Source organism: Mustela nivalis (assembly GCF_964662115.1).
Source record: "Mustela nivalis genome assembly, chromosome: 6".
Lineage (NCBI taxonomy): Eukaryota > Metazoa > Chordata > Mammalia > Carnivora > Mustelidae > Mustela > Mustela nivalis.
Window position 1 is genome coordinate 29,339,412 of NC_139025.1, and position 22,630 is coordinate 29,362,041.

At 53.6% G+C, this 22,630-nt stretch overlaps 1 protein-coding gene across 6 annotated transcripts in view; it reads right to left on the minus strand.

Moving 5' to 3' along the window:
• Positions 1 to 22,630, minus strand: part of TTC7B (tetratricopeptide repeat domain 7B) — a 244,048-nt gene that overhangs the window by 19,683 nt on the left and 201,735 nt on the right. For all 6 annotated transcript variants that reach the window (XM_082733934.1, XM_082733932.1, XM_082733930.1 and 3 more), the window contains 2 exons: positions 22,249 to 22,389; positions 10,639 to 10,841 (listed from right to left, as the gene is read on the minus strand). In XM_082733934.1, the coding sequence (XP_082590060.1) occupies positions 10,639 to 10,841; positions 22,249 to 22,389 (344 nt within the window). The remainder of the gene's footprint in view (positions 1 to 10,638; positions 10,842 to 22,248; positions 22,390 to 22,630) is intronic.

Here is a 22,630-nt window from a genome sequence, read left to right on the forward strand (position 1 = left end):
TCCTCCTCCTAAGCAACCCCTCCCCCCACCCTCCTCGGCAACAGGAAGGGTGCCAAAGGCACCTGGAAACTTCCCTGTGCCCAAGTGGGCTCATAAATCAGTGTTGATGCTGGTGATCCAGGTAGACGGGGCAAGGGCAGCTGCGAGAAAGGGACACTATCCAGTAGGGGTCACCTCGAGGCCAGGGTAAGAGGCAAGTGGGGAGACCAAGTCTGGACTCCAGTTGGAAGCAGAGAGAAAGGACACAAGCTCAGAGGATGCTGTGTGACCCCAAGACAGACTGGAGCCCTCTGACCCCCTCATCCCCCCAGAGCAATGAGTGGAGCTCCGGGGGCTCATCTCTTCTCCACCCCCACCCCAAACGAGAAGGCAGGTGCTATGGCCCACTTCGCAGACAGAGGAAGTGGGCACGAGGCCTTTGGGAGTGACGGCCTCAGGATTCCAGGTGGGTCTGTGCTTTTGCTGAGTCCCGTCCCCTCTTTGGCCTCAGTTTCCCCATCTGCACAAGCGGGTGCTTAGACTGGGGAATTCTGTGGACTTCTGAATCCTGCAATGCTCTCTGGTGAGTGCCAGGTCCAAAGACTCCCCGGCCACGTTAGGCCCTCACCCCTGACACTGACGCAGAAAAGCTGGAAGTGGTACCTGAGAAGCTTCTAGGGTGTCCTCCCTAGACCTTTTAGATGAAGGCTTTTAAGCTCAGTCTGAAGGTCTGGACAACACGTGGGCACACACATCCCCGAGAACCCATGAGTTCTTGGTTGGGGAGTCTGGAACCAGCACCATGGGATGCAGAAGCTAGGTGGGGGACAGCCAACCCACGGGGCCCAAATGTCACTGCTTCGTGGTGACAGCCACTCCCTCCTGTTGACTTCAGGGGCAGGCGGTGCTGGGGAGGAGGGTGCCGAGGCGGGGCTGACATCCAGGGAGGCCGGAAATAAGGCAGGGGCGTTAGGGACAGCTAGCTGGGAACACAGAACAACGCAGACAAGTGAAAATGTGGATCAGATCCTCTGATCCAAGCCAGGGTGCAGTAGCTGTGGCACGGCAGGAGCGCGATGGAAGGGAAATGTCAAATCACACCGGAATAACGGGGCAGAATTTCTAAGAATAAATGGTTTGGAGAGAGTATGTCAGATTTTAAATAATTTTAGATCATAATTACTAATGAAACACTGAGCTGCACTGCCTGTAATTAGTCATCTGAGACACCAAAACAGAAAAGAGAAATAAACACAGAATTAATTTTTTCTGCAAGCCACAGCAAAGGAAGGCCTGGTGACATGGCTCGTGTTCAGAGCCCGCGCCGGGCTTGTGTTGCTTCTGGGTCTGTGATTTCAGCCCTTGATGAAAGCACCGGTGGCCCAACGCCAGATCTCCCTAGCCAACACTGAGAAAATGCGGCAGTGGGTAGGAGGGATCCAAATACCAAGCAGAAAATGTCTGCACAGAGCACCTCTGCACCAGCGATGCTGCTTGCCACGGGAGAGCTTTGCAGGAGAAGGAGGGCCATAAGCCACACAGCAGTCACGTGGGTACAGGAGCGCCAAGTTCCCAGGGGACACTCCTTTTGCTCCAAGGACGACACACAGGCCCAACTAACAGAAAATGCTCTAAGCTAAAAATATGTATTTTCAAAAGAATGTGAGGACATAGCTTGAGTCATTAAAAACAAAAACAAAAAATAAAACCCACCTTTCAATTACCCGGTTCTTCCCCTAAATCATTTCCAATCCTTCTCCCTTCCTCAGATGTCCTCTCCACATGGTTCGCACCCCTGACCTGGCTTTAGTGGGCTCCTGTTATTGCCACTGTGGTCATCCTATCCCAAAGCAAGTGTGGGCACTGTGCAAACCCAGTTAGAGCAATGCGGTCCCCTCCCCCATCCCCAGAGGAGCCCATCCACAAAGCTGAGCGTGGAAGCAAGGGACATGTCTTGGCGCTGTGGAAACCAAAAGAAGCTACTTGAATCTATGTTTCGGGTGGGGGTGGGGGTACAAGCAGAGGCTCCCTCAGCCTGGGACCAAGATCAGAAGGCACACCCTGAACAAGACGCCAGGCTCACAGTCTACAGCGGGAACTACAGGAGGGCTAAGGATGCGTCTGGGGTCACCATCAAGGGAGGAGGGAGTGTCCTTGGGATGAGGTGACCAAGGGGGCAGCTTGCCAGGAACTCCTCAAGAGAATTTGTCTGAAGAGAGGGAGTGGGGTTTGGGCATCTGTTTTTCTCACATAAAAAATGGTATTTAATGATATTTTTATGGCACACTGGGGAGAGAGGACCAGGTGGCTCTAGGCCAAGGGTGACAAGCTCCCTGCCCTCCTTGGCACTCCCAAGGGCAGAGGCTATCCCCTCCTTGGCTCCTCTGTAACCATGGGACATTGGCAGGGACCTCTGGTTTAAAGGGGGAAGTGACAGGAGGAGAGTCTGGGGCCCAGGAGGGGCCTCTGTGTTGGAGCCGGGGCTACTGCCTGGATCTGTACAGCCCCAATCCCTCGGCACCTGCCACGTCACCCTATCTGCCTCTGTCCTGGCCTGTGTGGGGATGGCCATTTCAGCCTCCCTGATGTCTGTCTCCAGGAACCTAACCTGGCTTCTGGCTTAGAGGGTGAGCTCCTTGGGGATGAGGATGGGTGAGAGGGAGCAGGGGGTCTGCCCAGGAAAGGCACCATTCTTTATAAATTATCATTTTAGTTCCTAGTCTGAAACTAGGTCTCTCATGGGCAGGGTCATCGTGGGTCAGCTTCTCCGAGGGTGGTCCCCTCCAACAGAGCTGAGAGAGACGGAGAAGAGACCTGCAGGACACACATGGGCCCAGGAAGACCACTGCGGACTCCAGCATGGCTGCCTCACATCGTTCTGCAGCAGTCTCTGGTCTAAGGACAGTGACCCTTGCCACCCCCAGGTGGGGTACAGGGGCTGGCAGAGAAGAATGTGCTTGGGAGCAACAGGATGGAGCATCTAAACTTGAGTGGGGTGGCCACGGCTCCTATCCAGGGCCCCAGGGCTGCCCCGTGGCCTTCAACCATATTGGGCTGTGGAGTAGGTGCTGTCGGTCAGCTTGGGGACACGGCTGTGCCAGGCACACCGGCCAGGAGCCCTGCCTTACTGCATAATACATCCCCTTTGAGATTTGGCCTGTAATACACTCAGATTCCACTGCACTGGAAGGTTCTATTAATTAGCTGACTTGGCCTCCATGGTCTGGTATGAAACCATGTGCTGTGTCTTCCAGTCCCCCCCAAGGTCATTTCCTGTACCCGTGGTGGGAAAGGAGTATGCCAAGGCCAAGCCAACAATCACCCAGGGGCCTCTGCACAAAGAGTTAACCTGACTATTTAAAAATAACATGTTCCAATGATACTGGCTTATAATCCATTCAGGGGAAAGCACTCGCTGCTTTGGCAGGGGGCTCGTTTGTAAAAGGGGAATAATGATATCTGTCAAGGTCAAGCTGGCTCTTGAACACGTTCTTCCTCTCTCCCTGCCCCACCTCATCTACCCACCACCCTTGGTCTATACCCGCCACCTCAGGCATGGAGCCTGCTCCAACGAGCGACACATCCATGAAGAAAGAGCTTGATGTTGGTTCAACAGGGGCTTCAAGGGAGGGAAGTGAAGGGGTTGAGGGCCCCTCTGCAGGGGTGTGTGGGGAGGGGGCAAGGAAGCCTTCTCAGAGGGTGACACTTGAGCCGGGCTCCATGGCAGGCTCTGCTGCCTGGCCAGTCTATGGAGCCCGCCCACCCTCTCCATCCGGGTCCAGGGCCTGGCTACCCCTGCCCCTCCTCCCCGCCCCAGGCCAGAGGTGGGCCTAGCTGCCCGCAGCCCTGGTCTGGTCCCCCCGAGCCCAACCAGAAGAGATTCTCCCCGTTTCTGCCTGACATGTCACATCCCCCTTTCTACTCCTTTCAACCCTTAAAGGCAAAAGCACACGGTTTTGGGCAGCCACACGCTATGATATATTCTTATTTTGGCTCCTCCAGCTGCTGAAATTTGGTTCAGAAGGAAAGCCAGGCCCAGGGGCAGATCTTTTGGAAAGGAAAGGCACCCCACCCCGGCCACTGTTAAGTAGATAAGAGGGAGACAGGGAAGCAGGGAGCCCAACACGGGACCCTGAGATCATGACCTGAGCCGAAGGCGATGCTTCACGGACATGAGCCACACAGGCGCCCCTGTGTTAACTCATTTAACCACACAGTAACACCACGGGGGGCACTAGGGTTCTCCCTGCTTAACGGCTGAGGGAATGGCTGACGGAACGGAAGTTCGGATAGATTAAGGAGCTTCCATCAGGCCGTACTATTTACACGTGATGAAGCTGGGATTCGAACCCAGACAGGATGGCTCCAGCGCCAGACTCGTAACCCCTGTGCTGAGCTACTGCTCGAGGCCTAGACTCCTGGAGCTTGGGTGACTCCAGAAATGCCCAGCCCTGGTTCTGCTGAGCAGCAGGGTAGCCTGGGATGGGTCACCGAGAGCAGTGGTGAAAAGGAAATTGTCCACCTTGGTGCCTGCTGTGAGGACCAACTCATCTGGCAGGTGAAGTTTTACATTTCTCTGCAGAGGTTCTATTCGTGCCCAATATTAACGGTTCTTGAATGGGCCTCGAGCTCCTAAGGGGCTTAAATGGAGTGTGTCCCATTATAAGAAGGGTGAGAAGGTAGACGGAGGAGCAAAGTCCGATCCACCCAACAGAACGCACTACTGTCTCTCCTGCACTGTTAGTGTGAATCCCAGTTCGCACGAGTCAAGATATTAGAGAAATTAAGTCTTGTGCACTCAAGGGGTTCTATCAACCAGCCCACAGATGTGTAGAAAGGGAATAAATATTCCCTTAATATTAAATATTTCATCAAGTCTTTCTTCAGAGAAAAATATCATTCTCCTTAATTTTAAAAGCATTTTTTTTAAAACCCAGGAAGCAAATAAAATGCAATTCATAGATGAAAGAGGCTTCTCACTTGACCATGGCAAGGTTTTGTTCCTGCCAATCATTCTGCGAAGAGGAAGAAAATGGATACTTCGGATGAAAGGGATCCATTTCCAAAGATCAGCGTTTGGAAGGGGCAGGGTGTCTGGATTCTGTTTCATCTGCTTGGTTGTCTTGCCCAGGGTAACAGAACGGATCAAGGGCTGCTCTTTGAGACGGGGTTTGCTCGGGGACAAGTGGAGCTGTGCCCATGTGAGACCCTGCCCAGTGTGTCAGCCCTGGGCTGCCCTCGACCCCAGCGGCTCCTGGCCAGACGGACGAATGGATCAGACAGATACACAGACACAGGCTGTCCGTCTCTCGGGTAACCCCACAAGTTCATCACCTTCGTGCTACATCTCTCCTCCAACAGATGCACACACCCCCAAACATACTTCCAAGTAGTAAAATGTGGGACCCAAGCAAGGTCCCCCCAGCGTTCACAAAACAGACACTTAAAAAGATGCTTGAAGAGAAAAATGCCCAGGCTCTTCCAGCATTTCTTGGTGCAAGCTGGCGGCAGCAACAGAGCTCACCTCTTTCTCTAGATTCAGGCATTATGGGGTGAAGTCTTTTCCCACAGTCAACAAGCACCTCAGCCTGAAGATAGCTTAAAGGGAACTCGCACTCTGGCCTCCTCTGAACTTCCAAAGAGCCTTCTTTTCTGAGCCATGTCGTTAGCCAGCCTAGTTCTGATGAGTACTTCCAGCTCAAACTTTAGAGCTGGTAAGACAACGGAAAACGTGGTAAGAGTCCACAAGACACATCCCACGATATGGCATGTTGGCTGTCCTCCTTCCAGACCTGCCATCCATGTGACGCGCCTCAGCCACTTAGTCCTAAAATGTACTTTTCCAGAACGCCTGAGTGGTTCAGTTGTTTAAGCCCTCGGCTCGGGTCATGATCCCAGGATCCTGGGATCGAGTCCCACATCAGGCTCCTTGCTCAGCGGGGAGACTGCTTCCCTCTCTGCCTCTGCCTGCTTGTGCTCTCTCTCTCTCTGACAAATAAATAAATAAAATCTTTTAAAAAAAATTTAAAAAAAATGTACTTTTCCAACAGCTAGTCTTCCCCACTAACGTGCGCCCTGGGACAGAAGTCCAACACCACCCCTAACGTCTCTAATGTTACTCCAGATTTCTGATGTTTCCGAAAACCCTCGAAGAAAACCCTTGGAGAAAACCCTCGAAGACAGCCTGCGTATGAGAACACCTGAAGTCAGCCTGACTGACCTCGGGGGGCTTTTCACGTCTTATGATCCTTTCACAGAAGACAGGCCTCAGCCACACTCCTTGGGTGGAGTGCCAGGCCTAACCCATTATCTCCAACCGCCTCTTCCCAGCCATCTTCCCCTCTCTGTGGGGAACTCCATCAATGGTCTCTCACCACGACGCTGTGCTAAGGTGCTGGAACTTTCCACCATCCCCAGTCTTCTGGCTACCTTCCTTTGAATGACTGCTGCCTTCTGTCCCTTTCTAGGCCTTGTTTTGGGAATGTCAACATTCAAGAGGATGGCCCCTTACTGCTTTTAGCCTATATTTTCTCCTCTCTGAGCAGCAGCTCTGGATTATCTCCAGAGATACTCCAGATACTTCTGGAGATGCTCCAGAGGTAGCTCATCTCCAGAGGTAGCTCTGGAGTGTCTCTGTCGTACCAGACTTGCTCTAGGGGATGGCTGATCTCTCAGGGTGACACATCAGCTCTCCTCCTGGCCCCTGCAGAGGGGTAGGCTCAGGCTCTGTTGGCCCCCCCACCCTCCCCTGCTCCCCTGGGCCCAGTCCCTCTCCAGCTCACAGCCCTCTCTTTGGGAAGCCCTGGGAAACCCCCACCAATGGCCTCTGCTCCACACTTTTTCTCACCCTGTCAAGCGGTCTGGAGGAAGGCCTGAGTTTCCTGCTAATACGGTCTGGGATAAATTAATTTCTCCATCTTTGCTTTATCAGCTCCTGTCCATATCACTTCTTAGCTCCCTGTCATGCTCCTTCCTCTCCTGAAAGTTCTTGTTCCTTTCTTGCCCTCTAATCTCGCGCATTGCCCCCAAGAGCCCAGGCTGACATTATCAGATGTTAGGTGGATAACATTTTGTCTGCAAAGCCTGTCCCTGTCTCATAATTCTGTCCTTAGCTACCCTGAGTCTCTGTGCCTGCCCTGGGCCTGGGCACCACTGTCCAGCGAGCCCATTCCTCGGCCCCCAGGCCTCGGGCAGCACTGTTTCCACCTCTCCCTTTACTCCAGATTACAGGATAACTGGTGTGGAAAATCTTGCTCTATGTTTCATTAATTCATTTGGGGTACTGGGAATGAAACATGCCATGCAAATGTATGTAAATATATGCACTTATGCAAAAATGATGTGAAAATATGCTTTTAGATTCTCTGGAAGAAGTCTGCTCACTCTCCGAGTTCTTCCCCTTGTCAACAACATTACTCAGTAATTCCTTATCCCTTCGCCTCACCGGTCCCTTAATATCTGCCCACACTCAGCTCTTGCCTCCCTTGTCTTGTGCTAACTCATTATTAATATGACACACATTATTTCTGCTCTCCCTTCTCTCTGTATGTGAATTTAAACACACAGATGAAGGCTAAAACTATTAGAAATGTGTTCATTTTCACTGGGGTGTAATTTACATTTCTTTTGTCAAGTCTGACCTTCTATTAACTTTAATGAATACCATCTGCCTCCAAGTCATTTCTGCTTTTCAGGCAATATTCACGTGTTTGTGTTTCTGCTTAAATTGTACCTCTCCTCCAAGCTGGGTCGGGCACTCTGGTGCACGCCACCACGAGCAACCCTAGGAGTTAATGAATCATTGTTCATCACGGAACAAGCTGAGCTCCTGACCACATTCATAGTTCTCTGCCGTCGCCATGTGCCTCCAGGGCCCCACCTGCAGTGGACACGGCTTCCTTCCTCCAAAACAGCTCCCTCCCACGGTCCCTCCACCGCCTCTCCTTCCTCCACCCCTCCACCCCCAGCAGTACTGCTGGCGCAGACACACTTTCCATCGTCTGTTTTTTTCTACGACCCACAGCTGGCCTGTACGGGTTCCTTCCCTGGGAACCCCCCTTGGCTGGTTCTCGGGAAGTCTCCAGCGCTCAAGTTCTTTAAACTCCTTCTAACTCCGCCATCCGCATCCCCTCCACCATAGACATCTTGAGCCCCCGGCTCTTCCCTGCTGAACACTTCTGATCTCTCTGCTGACCCCTGTGCCTCAACCTAGGGACCGGCAAACCAATCCGGTTTCTGCGAGAGCAGAGTAGGACCTTTTGTGACTTGATAAGAGACTTCAGTTCTGTGCTTTAATTTGTGTCTGGTGCCAATTTTATCCCCATTCATATGTCTGAGGATGCTGAGGTACCAAGAGGGTGACTTGCCCGTGGTCCCAAAGCCAGCAACTGACAGAGTTGGGATTCGAATTGCACATCTTGTCTGGCCCAAAGCCTCATCCCTGGCCGCTAGAGTACATTGCAAAGGCCACCTTCTTCCCTTCTTAGGCCCCAAGCCATAGAAACACAGCTTTCCTGCACAGCCTGGGGATGGAGGCAGGGGAGAGAGGGCTGAGATGTAGCTGGGCCAGGGGCCTCCCCTCCACAGACACCATGCGGGGGGCAGTCTGGGGAACACAGGTCGGGGGGTGCCATTTACAAGGTCACAAAGAAGGGGCCGTCCCAGCTGCCCTTTGGGGGTCATCCCAATCACAGTCACTGGGCAGTATTAGATTCCAAAGATTGAAACTCTTCGAAATTTGCAGGCCTGCTGCTCTCAACCTGCCTCCAGTCTGGACAGAAATATATCAGGATGCACTGAGGAAAGTCTTCAGGGTTTATGATGACTGCTTTTTCCCGGCAAGAACGCCTCTGAGCCAGACAGGGCTCAGCGGTTGCCCTGATCCAGCAGGCAAGGCTCGGCCTCATCCGGGGGGGCTCACCGGCTACCCGGCCCGGGGCTGCACCTTCGCAAAGGAAAGCATCCGCCATTTGCCGGGGAGCTCGGGTGTCTCGAAAAACTCCAAAGGTGAAACAGAAAACTTTCCCAGTGCGATTTTCCTATTTGATCTTTTGTCTCATGTGTTCCCCTTGGGGATGAACAAGAAATACTTGTCTGAATAATTCATAGCCCCGAGGCAGAAACACGCTGCTTCTTTCCAATAAAAAGCCTGGGTACAAGCGTTGATTATACCTTTTCTGCGATGCTCTAGCAAAGACACAGAGATCTGAAAAGCTCTTTACAAAACCCTCTTACAATAGAGAGACAAAAAATTTAAAAGCCATGTAATATTTTTAATCAAACAGGCTAATGTTTGGATAATACGTAAACTTATTTATAAAGCCGTACTGAGCTACAAAATACGCGCCTCAAGGGAAGGTGGAAAGAAATCAAGTAGTTATAATTATGAGAAGGTCTGATTTATTTTTAAAATGGAATACCAGTACTTAGTTATTTTTGAAACTGCTGAGCCCCTTGTACATTTTGCCCCTATGACTATGAGGAACGGCAAGAAAATGGAGGCTTTGGGATCCTTTCAAGAACTTTACATCTTAGGTCCCAAACTGTACCCTCCTGGCATTGGAGGAGACTCACAGCCCATCCAGCTGATTGTTTTCACTTTACAGAAAGGAAACTGAGTGCAGACAGCTCAGGGTCTTTCCCCAAGGTTAAAGAGCCAGCGACCGATGGCACAGGGTCTGTCCCCAGACAGACTCCCTGTCCAGTGCTCGCTCTTCGTATCACACACTAACCCCTGACTACGGACCCCGTGCTCCCAAGGGCTGCGGACACGAAGGCCACCTCGGCTTCAGTCTAAACCTCCCCTTCTCATGGTTCATTAGATCAGAGAGAGCCTGCCATTGAGTACAAAGCGCAGATCCCGAACCCTAGCCGGGCACGCAGGCACAGAGAGGCAACTACCAGCAACTCAGCAGCACAGAGTTTGGTACCTTTTGAGTTTCAATTCAGACTCTCACAGGAAGACAGGAGGACACTGCCAGCTTTGTGGGGCAGCTGTGCTCAACATACGTGCCTAACACAGTCAGCCTTACGAGAAGAACCCAGCAGGGGGACCAGTCTGCTCCCCCACCTAACCAAAACCCAGGCGGAGGGAGAGCTGACTCTGGCAAGGCAGGGAGGGGAGCAGTAGGGCCGCCCCAGGCTTCTGGCCTGGCCATCTGGGAAGGGCACAGGTGCATTTCTGGGGAGCCACCACCCCCATACACAGGGTGTGAACTAGGTGACTTACCTGGGTCCTCCCAACATAAGAGGGTCCACCTCTCCCTCCACTGATAGGATACCCCTACTAGCTAGCAGCATCAGAGACAAGCTCGGGTCTCTCTGGCGTATGGACATCCCACAAGGTGGCTGCCACTAGCAGCACAGCGACCAAGGTGACAAGGGCAGTGGCCAGGGGACCAGCGACTCCCGCCGGACCCTTGCACAGAACAGGACCACTGGGTGGAGTGGCAAAGGCTGAGCACGGCTAACTCCCACGGGATCCATCTGGATAAACCACCCGGGAATGGGCACTGCTGGCCCCAGGCAACGGGACAGCCTGGCAGGCTAAGTGCCTGGGCCTTCAAAACTGGATGAGGGTTTAGAGGTCCTGAGCTACCGGCTATTCCAAAGTGGAGCCCCAATCCAGGAATGGGGTCCCACCCTGGTTCAGGGACTCACCAGTCGCTGCATGCTCCTCACGTGGGTGGGACTGATGGATAAGGCTTCTTCGTACCACCGCCGGGCTTCCTCAAGGTTTCCTCGGAGCTCTGCGACCTGGCCGCGCATGTACAGGACGTTGTGGGACATCGGGAAGAGGTTGGCAGCTTCCTGAGTACAGGCTGTGGCTTCTGCAGGTTTCCCGATGCCAATGTAGACTTCAGCTGTGGGTAGAGAGCAGAAGGCAGATGCTTTCCTGGTTCACTGCCCTTCAGAGGCCCTGCAAACGGCTGTGATTCTGGGGGTGGGGGGCATTTATAGCGCCCCTCCCTTGGGAATCTGGCAGGGGCCCATCTGGAATATGCAGGGCCCAGAGCCAGCCAATCCCCCAGCCTAAGTGGAGACAGCTGCAGGCTGGCGGGCCTTTCCGCCCACGGTGGCACAGAGACTCCAGTCACTCCCGGTGTAGGGCCTTGGAGGGCACACGTGTCACCATCTGCCAGAGGGGAGGCAGGCCTGCCCAGCCTGACCCGCCCCACCCCACCAAGGTCACCCACGTTCAGGGCCCACCTTGGTATCTAGGGCATCTGCCCTCCTCTTTGACAACCATAAAGAAAGGGCTGGGATGACAGAAGGACAAGGAAGCCAGAGGCACACAGCCCGTCAAGGGCACCAGCTCTACCCCGCAGCCTGTTCTCCTGACGCCAGAAAGTGCACACGAGGAGCAGGCTGTGGCTTCCATGTTGACAGGCAGGAGAGAAAATGGTTGGTCCATCACATCCTGCCCTCCATCCCGGGAGAGGTACCATGCCCTGGAAACTAGAACCCCGTAACACCAACACGGCCCTTTGAAAACCAAGCTGTCACTTTTCAAAAAGCAGGAAAATGACCTTTTCTCCACTCGCAGGCCTCGACTCTCTCCCATGGAGTCCTGAGTTGCACGGCAGCCCCTGCCTCCCAAAGAGGAGGGATGTTCAAGTGTCACCCGCCCCGGCTCTGGGGTGTGCTCAGATGCGCTCTTCTTCCGAAGGCCTGTGGTCCCAGTGCTGGGCCTGCGTCTTCAAGGACATCAGACCCCTCTCCTCTTTCCTTGGCTGTATCCGTCAAGACTACTGCCCCGAGTCCTACTCAGGTGGCTGCTGAGCTCCGGGACCCTCAACCCCTTCTCCTCGGGCCTGCGCAGCCCCTGGCTTGTGGGTTCCTGCCTGGACCACTGGCTCTCCACCTCCAAGTTCCACGCACAGTAATATTTTATGTGTAATACAACACAAGCCAAAACAGAAACGGAAGGACAACACAATACAAAAGGAACAGAAAAGTGTCACTATTTTCCTTGTGCACCTCATCTGCGGTCTTCTGGAGGCCACTCTGGAAGTGCCTTGACTAGCCCAGGGCCTCCTTGGGCCCCTCACCTGCTGGCCATACCGTCTGTCCTCACCACTGTGCTCCCAGGGATGAGACGAGCCCCTGGCAGTCAGAGCTCAGGAAGCAGCTGCTGAACGAACGAATGGCGGAATGACTGATAGCGGTAACAGCGGCTAATGTTCATTAAGCACGTGCTTGGTGCCTTTCTCCCTCACCTGCACAGGATCCCATGGTACACAGGTGCACAGGGCCATTGCACAGACGAGGAAACAGGGGCAGGGGAGCTGAACAGCTTGTCCCGGGACTCAGGGCCAGCTAGAGGCAGAGCCTAGCTGGAGACCTGTGAACAGAGGTTCCCCTGCCCCCAGGTACCATCCAGTTCCCCTTGCCTGGCATTCGGAGCCCTTGGTGGTAGTTGGTTCTACTGGCCGTACGAACCTGTGTCCCTCCTGCTCCCCAACACCCCAGGCTCTGCCCTGGTGAGCCCGTGCTGTTTCCACACACGATTTCGGTCTCCTGTCTCCTCTGGTAGGGCCGTGACGCCCCAGCTCCCTGGAGGCCTGCTCTGTCGCTGCCATTCCTGACAGCTACTTCCGACCCACGTTTCCCCTCAGAGGGGAGCCCAGGCTCTGCGCTCTCTGATGGCTGAGGCCCCGCGTGTGATTTCCTGAGGGGGGTCCAGGGTCCGCCCCCGGACAGAGACTCCTCTATCTCCCCACCTCCAGCTTCGAGCCCTGAGGCTGGAAAAGGGCAGGTGTGTATCACACAGTTGTGGTGTGTTAACGCTGCTGACTTTTGACTTCAACCCTCCTGGATGGACCTTTTCTTTCCTGGTGATCATGTTCCCCAACAGCAGTCGCCTCAGGCTAGGAGAGAGCCCCTCAGGCTAGGCGCGGGCCTGCGCCCCCATCTGTTCTTCCAGCCTGTGGGTCCCCCCCGTCGACGAGGGATCCAGCCTTGCACAGAGATGATGGGCTGGCACAGGGCCCCCCAGACATGGAAACGGGCCACTCCAATCCAGTTGAGCCCCGACAGCAGCAGTGCTGGCTCAGTCCTGCCTCCTGTCCTGCGGAGGTCCGGCTCCCCAGGTGTTCACTGCACACCTATGACACATGGGGACTGTGCAGGAACAGGGGTGACACGTATCTGTCCTTCGGTTTGCGCCCCGGCCAAAGCCTGCCCATCCTGGGAGATAAACATACTCCTGGTGCCACCACAGGGCTGTCTGCTTCCGTCCTGCCGTGCCCTTTCCGCTCTGGCCAGCCGGCTGCACGCCCGCCATGGTTTTAGGCTACCTGAGTGTTCCAGCTGTATGAATGTTCCTCCCACTGTGCACTGGGCTCCCAACTGGCTCCCATTTTGAGGGTGGGCTCACGGACATTTCTAAGGACCTCAGGGCCTATAGCTGATGGGTTGGGTGACCCACTGGGCCTCTGCCATCCAAATCACTAGGCAGAAAGGACCAACTTGGGAGTGGGGACAGAATGCTTCTAGAATTTTTATAACAAGATTGGGGAGTGGGGCAGCGGCTTAAACACCAGCGTGACAATGTACCCATCAGCCCTATTCTGGGAGGGTCCTCTGTGGGACCTCGTGTCTCAGGGAGTCTGATGCTCACTTCCTTCCGGAGGAATCGATCGGAAGACAGAGACTCCGCTGAGTCATGATCATGCAAGTAGGAGAAAGAACTCAGGCCTCCAAGGACTTGTTTTCGGTGGTGCAGAAGTTGTAGGAGGAGACCTGCATGGCTGGTAAAGCCTATGCTCCTCACGGCAGGGGGTGGGGGGAGGCAGGTGCGTGGCCGGCTGAAGCTGGAATGGAAGGACATGGCACCATGTGATATGATGATTTTTAAACTGTCTTCCGCAGTGGAGCCTCTTCTGCCAAAGGCATCTTAAGAGTGGCAGCTCGTCTCCCTCTTGGTTTGGTCCCCCATCCCAGCCTCTGGGGCACCCCTGGGGACTTCCGGGCTCCAGGTCCCCCATTTGTAAACCAGCGTCATGAGAACACAGAGGGTTGGGTTCCTGCACCTGGGCTGTGTGTGCAGCCTTGGGCGAGGCGGGAAGGTCCCTCGGCCTGTTCACCTGTTGGCGGGGGCCCGATGTCGGCCCACAGCTCTCCAGGATGGTGGGAAGGATCGGCCGAAGTGGTGCAAGCCGATCCCAGAGGCAGCTGAAACCGCTGAGGACAGCACTTGGTGCAGCCCCACCACCTTCCAGATGGCAGGGAGAAGACCGAGGTACAGGGAGGGAAAACCACTTGGCAGAGCCCGCACCTCTTTGGGCTGGGGGTGTATCTGGGGGCGCCTTTCATTTTACCATGGCTCCTTTGAGACGATGGCTTAGAACAGTCACTCCCCCTTTACGAGGAAATCACATCTTCCTGGGGCACAGAGTCTTTGGCTCCAGAAATAAAACCTTAGTGCTGGGATTTCTGACTTCAGTCGAATCTTTTGGAGTACGGCTAGGGAGGAAGAGGGCTGTACTCATGGTCCCATACAGGTCCAGTTTCCTTTCACTCATGCTTCTAACACTTGTCAAGCACCTGCTTCATGTCAGTGGCAAGCTTGAGGTGGCTTCCAACATGCCTGCCCTGGGCTCAGGACTGTGCACTGTGCAAAAGTACTGGGCAGTACGGGGCTGAGATCGAGTCTGGACGCTGCTGGGGCCAGGCTGTGTGCCTGGCGCAGGGCTGCGTTTGCCCAGAAAGATGCAAAGTGGCTTCTCACACAGGTGCCTTCAGCTATCGAAGCCTGCCCCCCGGGGGTTAGTCTACCCAGAGGGGACACCTATTTTGAAGCTCTTACAAAGGAGCGGCAGTAAATGCTGGAAGCAGCCTGAGGGCTGTACCCGCGCGGGTGCTGTCGGCTCTTCCATGCCACTTGAGGTCTGGCAGAGAGGGAGGAAGGGAAGGACTCGTGTGCTCCCCGGTCTCACAGGTGAGGCCTGCAGGCAGGCAGGCAGGGAGTGAGGCCGGCAGACTCCCTGAGCCCTGAAAACAATTTCCTTTACCCTAAACCCTGCTTTCCTGACTTGTGCTTGGAAAACAAATCTTAGCAGCTTGGTTCCAGGCTAGCCCCTGCCTATGGGGGTGCTGAGGAGTTCCCAGGGGGAGCACAGGGTCCCTTTCCGAAGCAGCAGGTCCTCCCAGAGCACACCGTCTGTGCTTTCATGAATTCCCTCTCCTATAAACTTCAGCACGAGGGCCTGGGTGAGCTGCCCTCACCCTTCAAAGTCACGAAGGTCTCGGGGAAGGGACTGCAGCCGTTATCAGCTCTCCCCAGAACTGTTCTTCACTTTTCCCTTGTTTGGGCAAGGTTGGAAGTGATTTTGTTTGTGTGTGTTGGTCCAAACCTGAGCTTCTCTGGCCGGGGTCCCAAGCCGGGCCTGTTGTGCCCAAGCTGAGTGCAGCCCAGGTGCTTTCCTCAGTGAAGGTCTGGCCGAACGCCTCTGTCAGGATCTTGGCTGCATGACTGATACTTATTTCTGAGTTTCCAAGTGGCGGTGCCCACCTGCCTGCAGGGACGCCTTCCCCAGTGGCTGGGCAGGGTGGTGGACTAGTTCCTCATCCTCTCGCTCATTCGGGAGACACTTGACCCCATCCAGACCCTGGCCCAGCTGGTCTCCTGATGCTTCCATCCTTCCCCAGAAGCCCCCCTCCCCTTTGGCTGACCTTGATTCTTCATTCAAAGGGAAAAGAGAAGCCAGTAGAACAGACCTGAGCGTCTCCTTGCTGCCACGTTGACAAGCCCTCTGTTGTCCTCTGTGCCCATCCATTCTGCTTCCCTTCTGCTGTAACTGAGGCCAACCCCTCTGCCTGTGCCCTGGACCCCAGCACTGGCCTGCTCTCCTCAGGGATTCAGACCTTCACGAATCCTCTCTCTCTCTCTCTTCGGGAGGAAGAGGAGCTCAGTGTGGATGTGATCGGCCCAGAGGCCATCAATATGCTTCTGGGTCAGCCAGTGCAACCTCCGAGCTTGAACTCAAGCACATTTCCTCCCCAACTACCCCACATTTCTCTTCTCTGCTGCACGGGGGTCTTTCCTGGGATGACCGTGCACCCTGGCCTTGTCCTCCTCACCTGCCGGAGCCCTGTAGCCACATTGGTGGGCTCCATCCCCAGCACGACCCCCCTTTCCCAGCCTCACCTGTCATGGCCACCGACAACTCCCATACGCCACGTCCAACAGGTCCTTTTGTCTGCGCCCATTCGACCTCCCAGCAGCACTTCCTACCAGCCACAACCTCCTCAATAACAGTGATTTTAAGAGTTACCAGGTGCTTGCTACCCACTGAGCACTCCGCTCGCCTTATCTGGTGTAGCTGTCACAACCGCCCTCATTTTGCACAGGAGCAAACCAGGGCTCACCCGGAGGCGGGAGGACCCGCCCAGCTCACCCTGCCGGAGCGAGGTGACACGGGGATTTGCACTAGTCTGACTGCGCAGCGCACAAGGGAAGGAAACCCCTCTAGCTGCCCCAGCGCTCCCCCTCCTGTTTTCCTCCTGCCTGACTGACCACCCCCTCTTTGCTCACTTTGGCTTTCCCCACTCCTGCCCAAATTTTAAATGTGGGCGTGGCTTGGGGCTTGGTCCTGGTCCTTTCCCTTCTCTGTGGAGAGAGGCCTTCTCCTCCCAGGCCTTCTCATCATACCCCCGGGCATTCCATCCTTACTCCCCAGTATCTGTTTCCAGGCAAATCTGAAACGAGGCTGGACTCTCCAGCTGCCTGCTTGCGGCCCTCACTCGCATGTCCACGGGCACTGGACACTTCCAAGTTCAAACGCGACTCTGGTTTCCCTTCCTCCCTGACTCTACCACATCGGTCCCTCCCCACCAGCTTCCCATTGCAGAGAATGGCGTCACCAGTGGCTCACAGTGACTCAGGCCCCGAACACAGGCTTCTTCTCCACGCCCCCAACATCACACCCATGGAAAGTCCTATGGTTCCAGCTCCACGGTGCATCTCAGAGCCCACTTCCCTCTGCCTCCACACTCTGCTCTTTCTCTTCCCACTTTTGCTGCTTCCATTCCACTCTCCATGTTTAGACAAAGTGGTCTCTGACCCTCTCACTCTCCTACTGGAAGTCCATCAGTAGCTTTTCAATGTTTTTAGGATTCACTTAAAGACCTTAGCATGGCTTCCAAGGGCCTTGGCATTTCTCCAACACTCTCTAGCCTGGTCTGCAGGCCTCCCCACCATTGGCCTGACCACCACCGATCACTGCTCAGGCCTCTGCTCCCCCCACCAGCCCCATGCTCAAACCTTTTCTTGCCTCTGGGTGTGGGGACAACCTCTGCCACCAGTTCTCCCAGGGGACCACGCTGCCCCTTTATGGCACCTGGCACCATAAGAATGAAGTGCTTCTCTAATTGTTTTGTTTCACGTCTGTAAGCTGCATCAAGGCAGGGACTGTTGTCACAACCACTGACTCCTGAGCCTTGCTCTGACGCTGCCCCATAGACACGTGCTTGAAGACACTGTGCTGCCCACCCGAGTGCCCACCCTGGCTTACAGCTGGGGTGCCAGGGCCACACTGGCTGGCTCTGAGTTCTGGCTCCTCCACTTATTAGCCAGGTAATAATAGGCAAGAGACTTGAGAGCTGTGTATCAGTTTCTTCATCTGTAAAGTGGGGTGAATAAGGTATTTATACCTCATAGGGACAAAACAAATTAAGACACACAAAGTCCTTGGAATAAAGTCTGACATATGGGCAGTGCTCGATAAAGGTGTAGATCATTAATCAACCCCCCCGCCCCAGGGCAGGAGCTGGGGTTGGGGGTAGAGGTGGGGTTTGCTTAATCTAGACTGGCCCTGAATGAGGCAGGCCTGATGGGGTGGGGGGGTGGGGGTAGGGAGGGGGGGTAGGGGTGGGGGGGGTGGGGAACCATGTGTTTGCTTCTGTAGGGGCTCCCAAGGACGTGGACACCACCTGTCTGGGCACAGGCCTCATCTCTTCTGGGGGCCTGGCCACAGGATGCCCCCTCCACCCTGCTGATGCAGCCTCTGGGAGGAGCCTGGGAAGGGGGTGGGGGAATGGGAGAGGCCAGGCCAGGGCTGGGGAATTCGAGAGAGTATTGAGAGAGTATCGCGGCTTTAAATTCACAGTAGAAATCAGAAAATCTGATCTTGCACATCTAAGAATAGCCGTTGGTTTCAACTGTGAGAGTGCCAAAGTGAAAGCTATAATTATTAGTACGTAACAAGCAGAAATTAACCACCTACCGCAAAGTCATTTTTAGCTGCCATCCCAATGTGGAAATTAAAAGATGGGCACCAAAAAGCTGCCTGGCTTGGCAAAGGCTCTGGTTCAGCCTGGAATATCAGCGAATATCTGAGTCTTTGATGGCCAACCAGGAGGTTTCCATCCTAAGGAAGCGGTATGGCTTCCAGGGAGATGGGTTTTGCAGTACAGTAAACTTCAAATGCTCTAAGGCAGCTCCCCTGACTCTGACTCCTGCCCCAGTTAGACCCCAGAGACATTTATTTCTACCCGGCCTGGGTTTCCCTCTTGCAAAGTGGTGGAGATAACCCCTTCTGACCTTCTTTATAAGACGGTGTTTATACTAACGGTCCCAGAAGATACTTGGAATTTCAGGAAAGGAAACCGTAAAAATAGGTAAATGTCATGTAAAGCCCAGAAGCCATAAAGAAAAGATTGATAAATGCATTTTCTAAAGACTGGCAAAACAAAAACAAAAACAAAAAAGACAAACATGAACACTAACAAAATAAAAACAGGAGAAAATATTTATAGCTTGTATCACAGACATGAGGCAAATTTCTTTGACACATAATAAGCGCTTACAAACCAAAAAGGAAAGCTCAGTGTCTAAGAAGACAAATGAGCAGAAGCCATGAACAGACAACTGAAATACCACTTTTCACCGATCGGACTGGCAGAGATCTAGAAGTCTGAGAATGCTCTGTGTTGATAGGGATGTAAGAAAATGGGCATTCGCACATTATTGGCTGGGCTGTGGACTGGTACTACTCTGTGGAAGCCAATGTGACAACATTTATCAAAATTAACAAGAACACACCCTTTGATCCATCAATTCCATTTTTAGAAATTTATCTAAATTTACCTAATTTATCTAAATTTTATCTTTTTATCTTAAAATATAGATGGATACTTATTGATGTATTGTAAAATATTAGAAATAATCTAAATGTCAATTAATGGAGTACTGGTTAAATTACGGTAAATTCACACAATGGATTTATTCTATGCGGCTGGTATAAAGTCTGAGTCAGTGTTAGGTACGCTGATAAGCAATGACATCCCAGTGTGTGTGACAGCCCTGGAAAGTGCACAGGGGCTTACTAGCAGTGGTTGCTGGGGCCAATGGTGGCTGAGTCTCAGGGGAGGGCTAGAACTTCTCACTCTCATCCTTTGTACCTTTGTAGTCGTTTACGATTTGCAGGTACTATTTATTCAAAACGTAGGCCCCAACAAACTAAGGAACAAAACACACACAACCCATGCTGGTCAGCCGCCAGGTGTCCTGGCAAGAAACCCAAGACGCTGGAGTCAGAGGTGTGCAGGATCGGAGGGGAGGCACAGGGGGAAGGGTGTGGGTCTCACCCCTTAGGAATGGAGGGGCCCTGTGCGATCAAACACTGTTGTCTTCCAGGATCTGTGACTCCCTGCTGGGCCATTGGTCCACCCCCTCACAGAGCAGCAGGTGGTTTAATGTCCAAGTTCATGATCTCTCTGCCATTCAAATGGACATATCCTGGCCCAGGGACCTGCTCATACCATAGGCTGGAAATTGAAGGTTGTCTCAGAGTGACCTCACCTGCAAGCCTCAAATCTGGGGTCCCCTCACCATGGGCTCCTGTCATGGGCTCCCACTAGACTAAACTCACCAGAGAAAACCACCAAGAGAGAAGAGACCCGCAAATGCCACAGAAAAACCATGGCCTGGGGGTGTTAGGCCTTGATCTTTGGAAGTTTCTTCCAAAGCTTGTAAAATTTACACAATCTGGCCACAATACTTTAGACCTAATGATGGAACCATAAATTGTCCAAAAGTAAGGGGGGGAGTGTGTCACTGTTATTTTGCCTGTCAGAGCAGCAGAGCTCTTACCACGGGTGGTAAAACCTCACAGATCAGAGGAAGCTGTTTTCTGAGTTCATTCTGAAGTTACCTCTTCAAAGACCATATGAATATATGACACGGTTCTAAATCTTGGTGTAAACCAAGTCACTGCTTTGAAAGAGTCACTATGGCACAAATCCTATAAAGATTCGAATTTACTCAATTCCTTCGTACAACAAAAGCCCCCTGTATATTCTGTCCAGAGTTTAGAAGGCAGGTTTGGCGTTCGTTTTAATTGTTCAATCCCACCAATTTATAGAAGGTTAAAAGCATACCCATTAAGTAAGGAGAGGTTTATCCTGTGCTACAGGCTATGCCAATGAGAAGTGGATATCATGCAATTAGGTCCAAATTCAAGGACCTCTCCAAACTGAATCTTAGCCACCAAGTTCTTCAATGTTCTAATCAGCGGCTACCAAATTTCCTCCTGAGAGTCACGGGGACCACGCAGAAAGGAACAGAGTCTGGATAACTGAAAAACGGGCAGCAAGCCAGCAGAAGAAATGGTCCTGGAACTTAGTGACCCTCACTTGGGTCACTGACTTTTCCAGGAAACAGGGAAGAGGAGCAATGCCTGTGAGGTCAAGAAAGTTCATTCCAGCCTTGAAGGATTGCCTTTAGCTCTGCTGGGTTTTTTTTAAGAGGCAAGCCCTTCAAATCTCACTTTCAATTCCGATTCAAAAGACACCTCAGCCCCCCACACTGACCCTGCAGGGTCAGCCGGTCTTTCCTGGCCCAGACTCTGCAGCCTTTTCAGGCTTCTCTCTGAGGTCTCTGCAGTCACTGCTCGTGAGGGCTACCGAATGGGACAGGAGCCAAGCCCTAGACGGGGGGCACAGGACCTGGGGGGCAGGGCATGACCGCTGTCCCTGCACCCTGCATGCCGGCTTTTCTGGGACCCAGCGAGAGGCCACACGCTGGCAAGTGTCTGCCCTGGAAGAACAATCAGTACATTCATGAATCATCCCTCTTTTGTGCTTCTGCTTTGAGGAATGTAATTTGTTAATTTATGGTAGTTGTTATGGCTCCATTAAAGATGCCAACACAGAGGAGGCTGGCTGAGCTGCACTTCGTGACACACCGAAGCCAGGTGAATCCCAACACGTTTTCATACATGGAGGTCTGCCAACGGTTCCAAACAAGGCTGACCAGCACACAATTAGCTTTGGCAAAAAAGGAGTAAACAGACGGACAAGGGTGGATAATAAGCAGTTTCCCCAGCCAAATCTGGCCTTTCACTGTGCACCCTGAGGGTCCGGCCTGGGAAGGCCCAGGTGACATCTTGCAGACCCGGTGATAAAGCTCGAGGAACAGAAGTCACCGTTCGTACAGAAACATAATGTCAGTAAATCACCAGCAACCATTTGCCTAGAGCCTCTGCCTAGGGGGTTCTCCTCGATACACTGCCGGCTTGTGGGATGGATTGTGGGGATTTTCAGCTCAGTATCGGCACCCGCGTGAAGCTGGAGGAAGGGCGGTCCTCTCTGCTTGCTGGGCTGGTTTCCAGTTCTGCGGCTGCGGCTCCCCTCTCCCTGCTCTCTGGGTTGGCAGGAGTGCCAGGTTGGGGGTATGCAGGGACATCGAAAGTGTTGCCCCTTCCTGGGGTTTGATGAAGACCTCTGAGTCATCAACACACACGTCCCCTCTCCCAGGGACTCTAGATGTCCCCGCGGAATGCGCCAGGTACCAGCTCATCAACCCCAGGAGGTGGGTGCTAGTACCCTCCCCCCCAAGATGAGGAAGCCCCAGCTGCGGTGAAGCAATTAGCTCCCGTCCACACAGCTGGTAGAGGATAGAACTTCTGGACTTCTGCCTGGGGCACCCTGCCATGCTGTGCCCCCTGCGAAGCAAGCCTTGGTGTAGGTCGCTCTCTGGCTCCTCTGAGGGCACACAGCTGGCATCCCACCCGGTGACCTCCCTGTGCCCCTCAGAGGCCAATCGGGTCATCTTGGCTGCCTGTCTGCTCTGTACCAGGTTCTGGGGCATGACGGGGAGACACAGAGGAACTCATGGTTCCTGCAAGCAGCTGTGGCATTCTGACCTGTGACTGCTTTGATTTCTCAAAAACCCTCCAGAGAGGGGTCATAGGTAAACAGGCGAGCACCCACAGGCTCCCCCGGCATCTGGCACGGCCGTGGGGGTTGCGGGGGGCAGAGCCATACCTGCATGGAGCCAGATCTGCGCCAGCGTCATCCAGGGGTGTAGCGGGCCCTGCTTGGGGGCACTGCTCTGCAGAGACGAGGCCACTTCAGACAGTGCCTGTTCCACTCTGGATGCTGCCACGGATGTGGCATGGACAGAGCCTGTGGGGGGGTTTTGAGAAGACGGCATCAGAAGTAAAAGGACAGACCTGCCCAACCAGCCATCCACCCGCCTCCTCCCGCACACAGACACAAGTTCAAGACGAACACACACTCCTTCCCCCATGGTGTCTCCAAGTTGGATGTCCATGAAATACAGACAGGCATTACGGCCTGGAACGGGAGTCTCCATCCTCCACTCTAGCTAATCTTTAGTCAACAACCAGAGCACATGCTAGGGGAA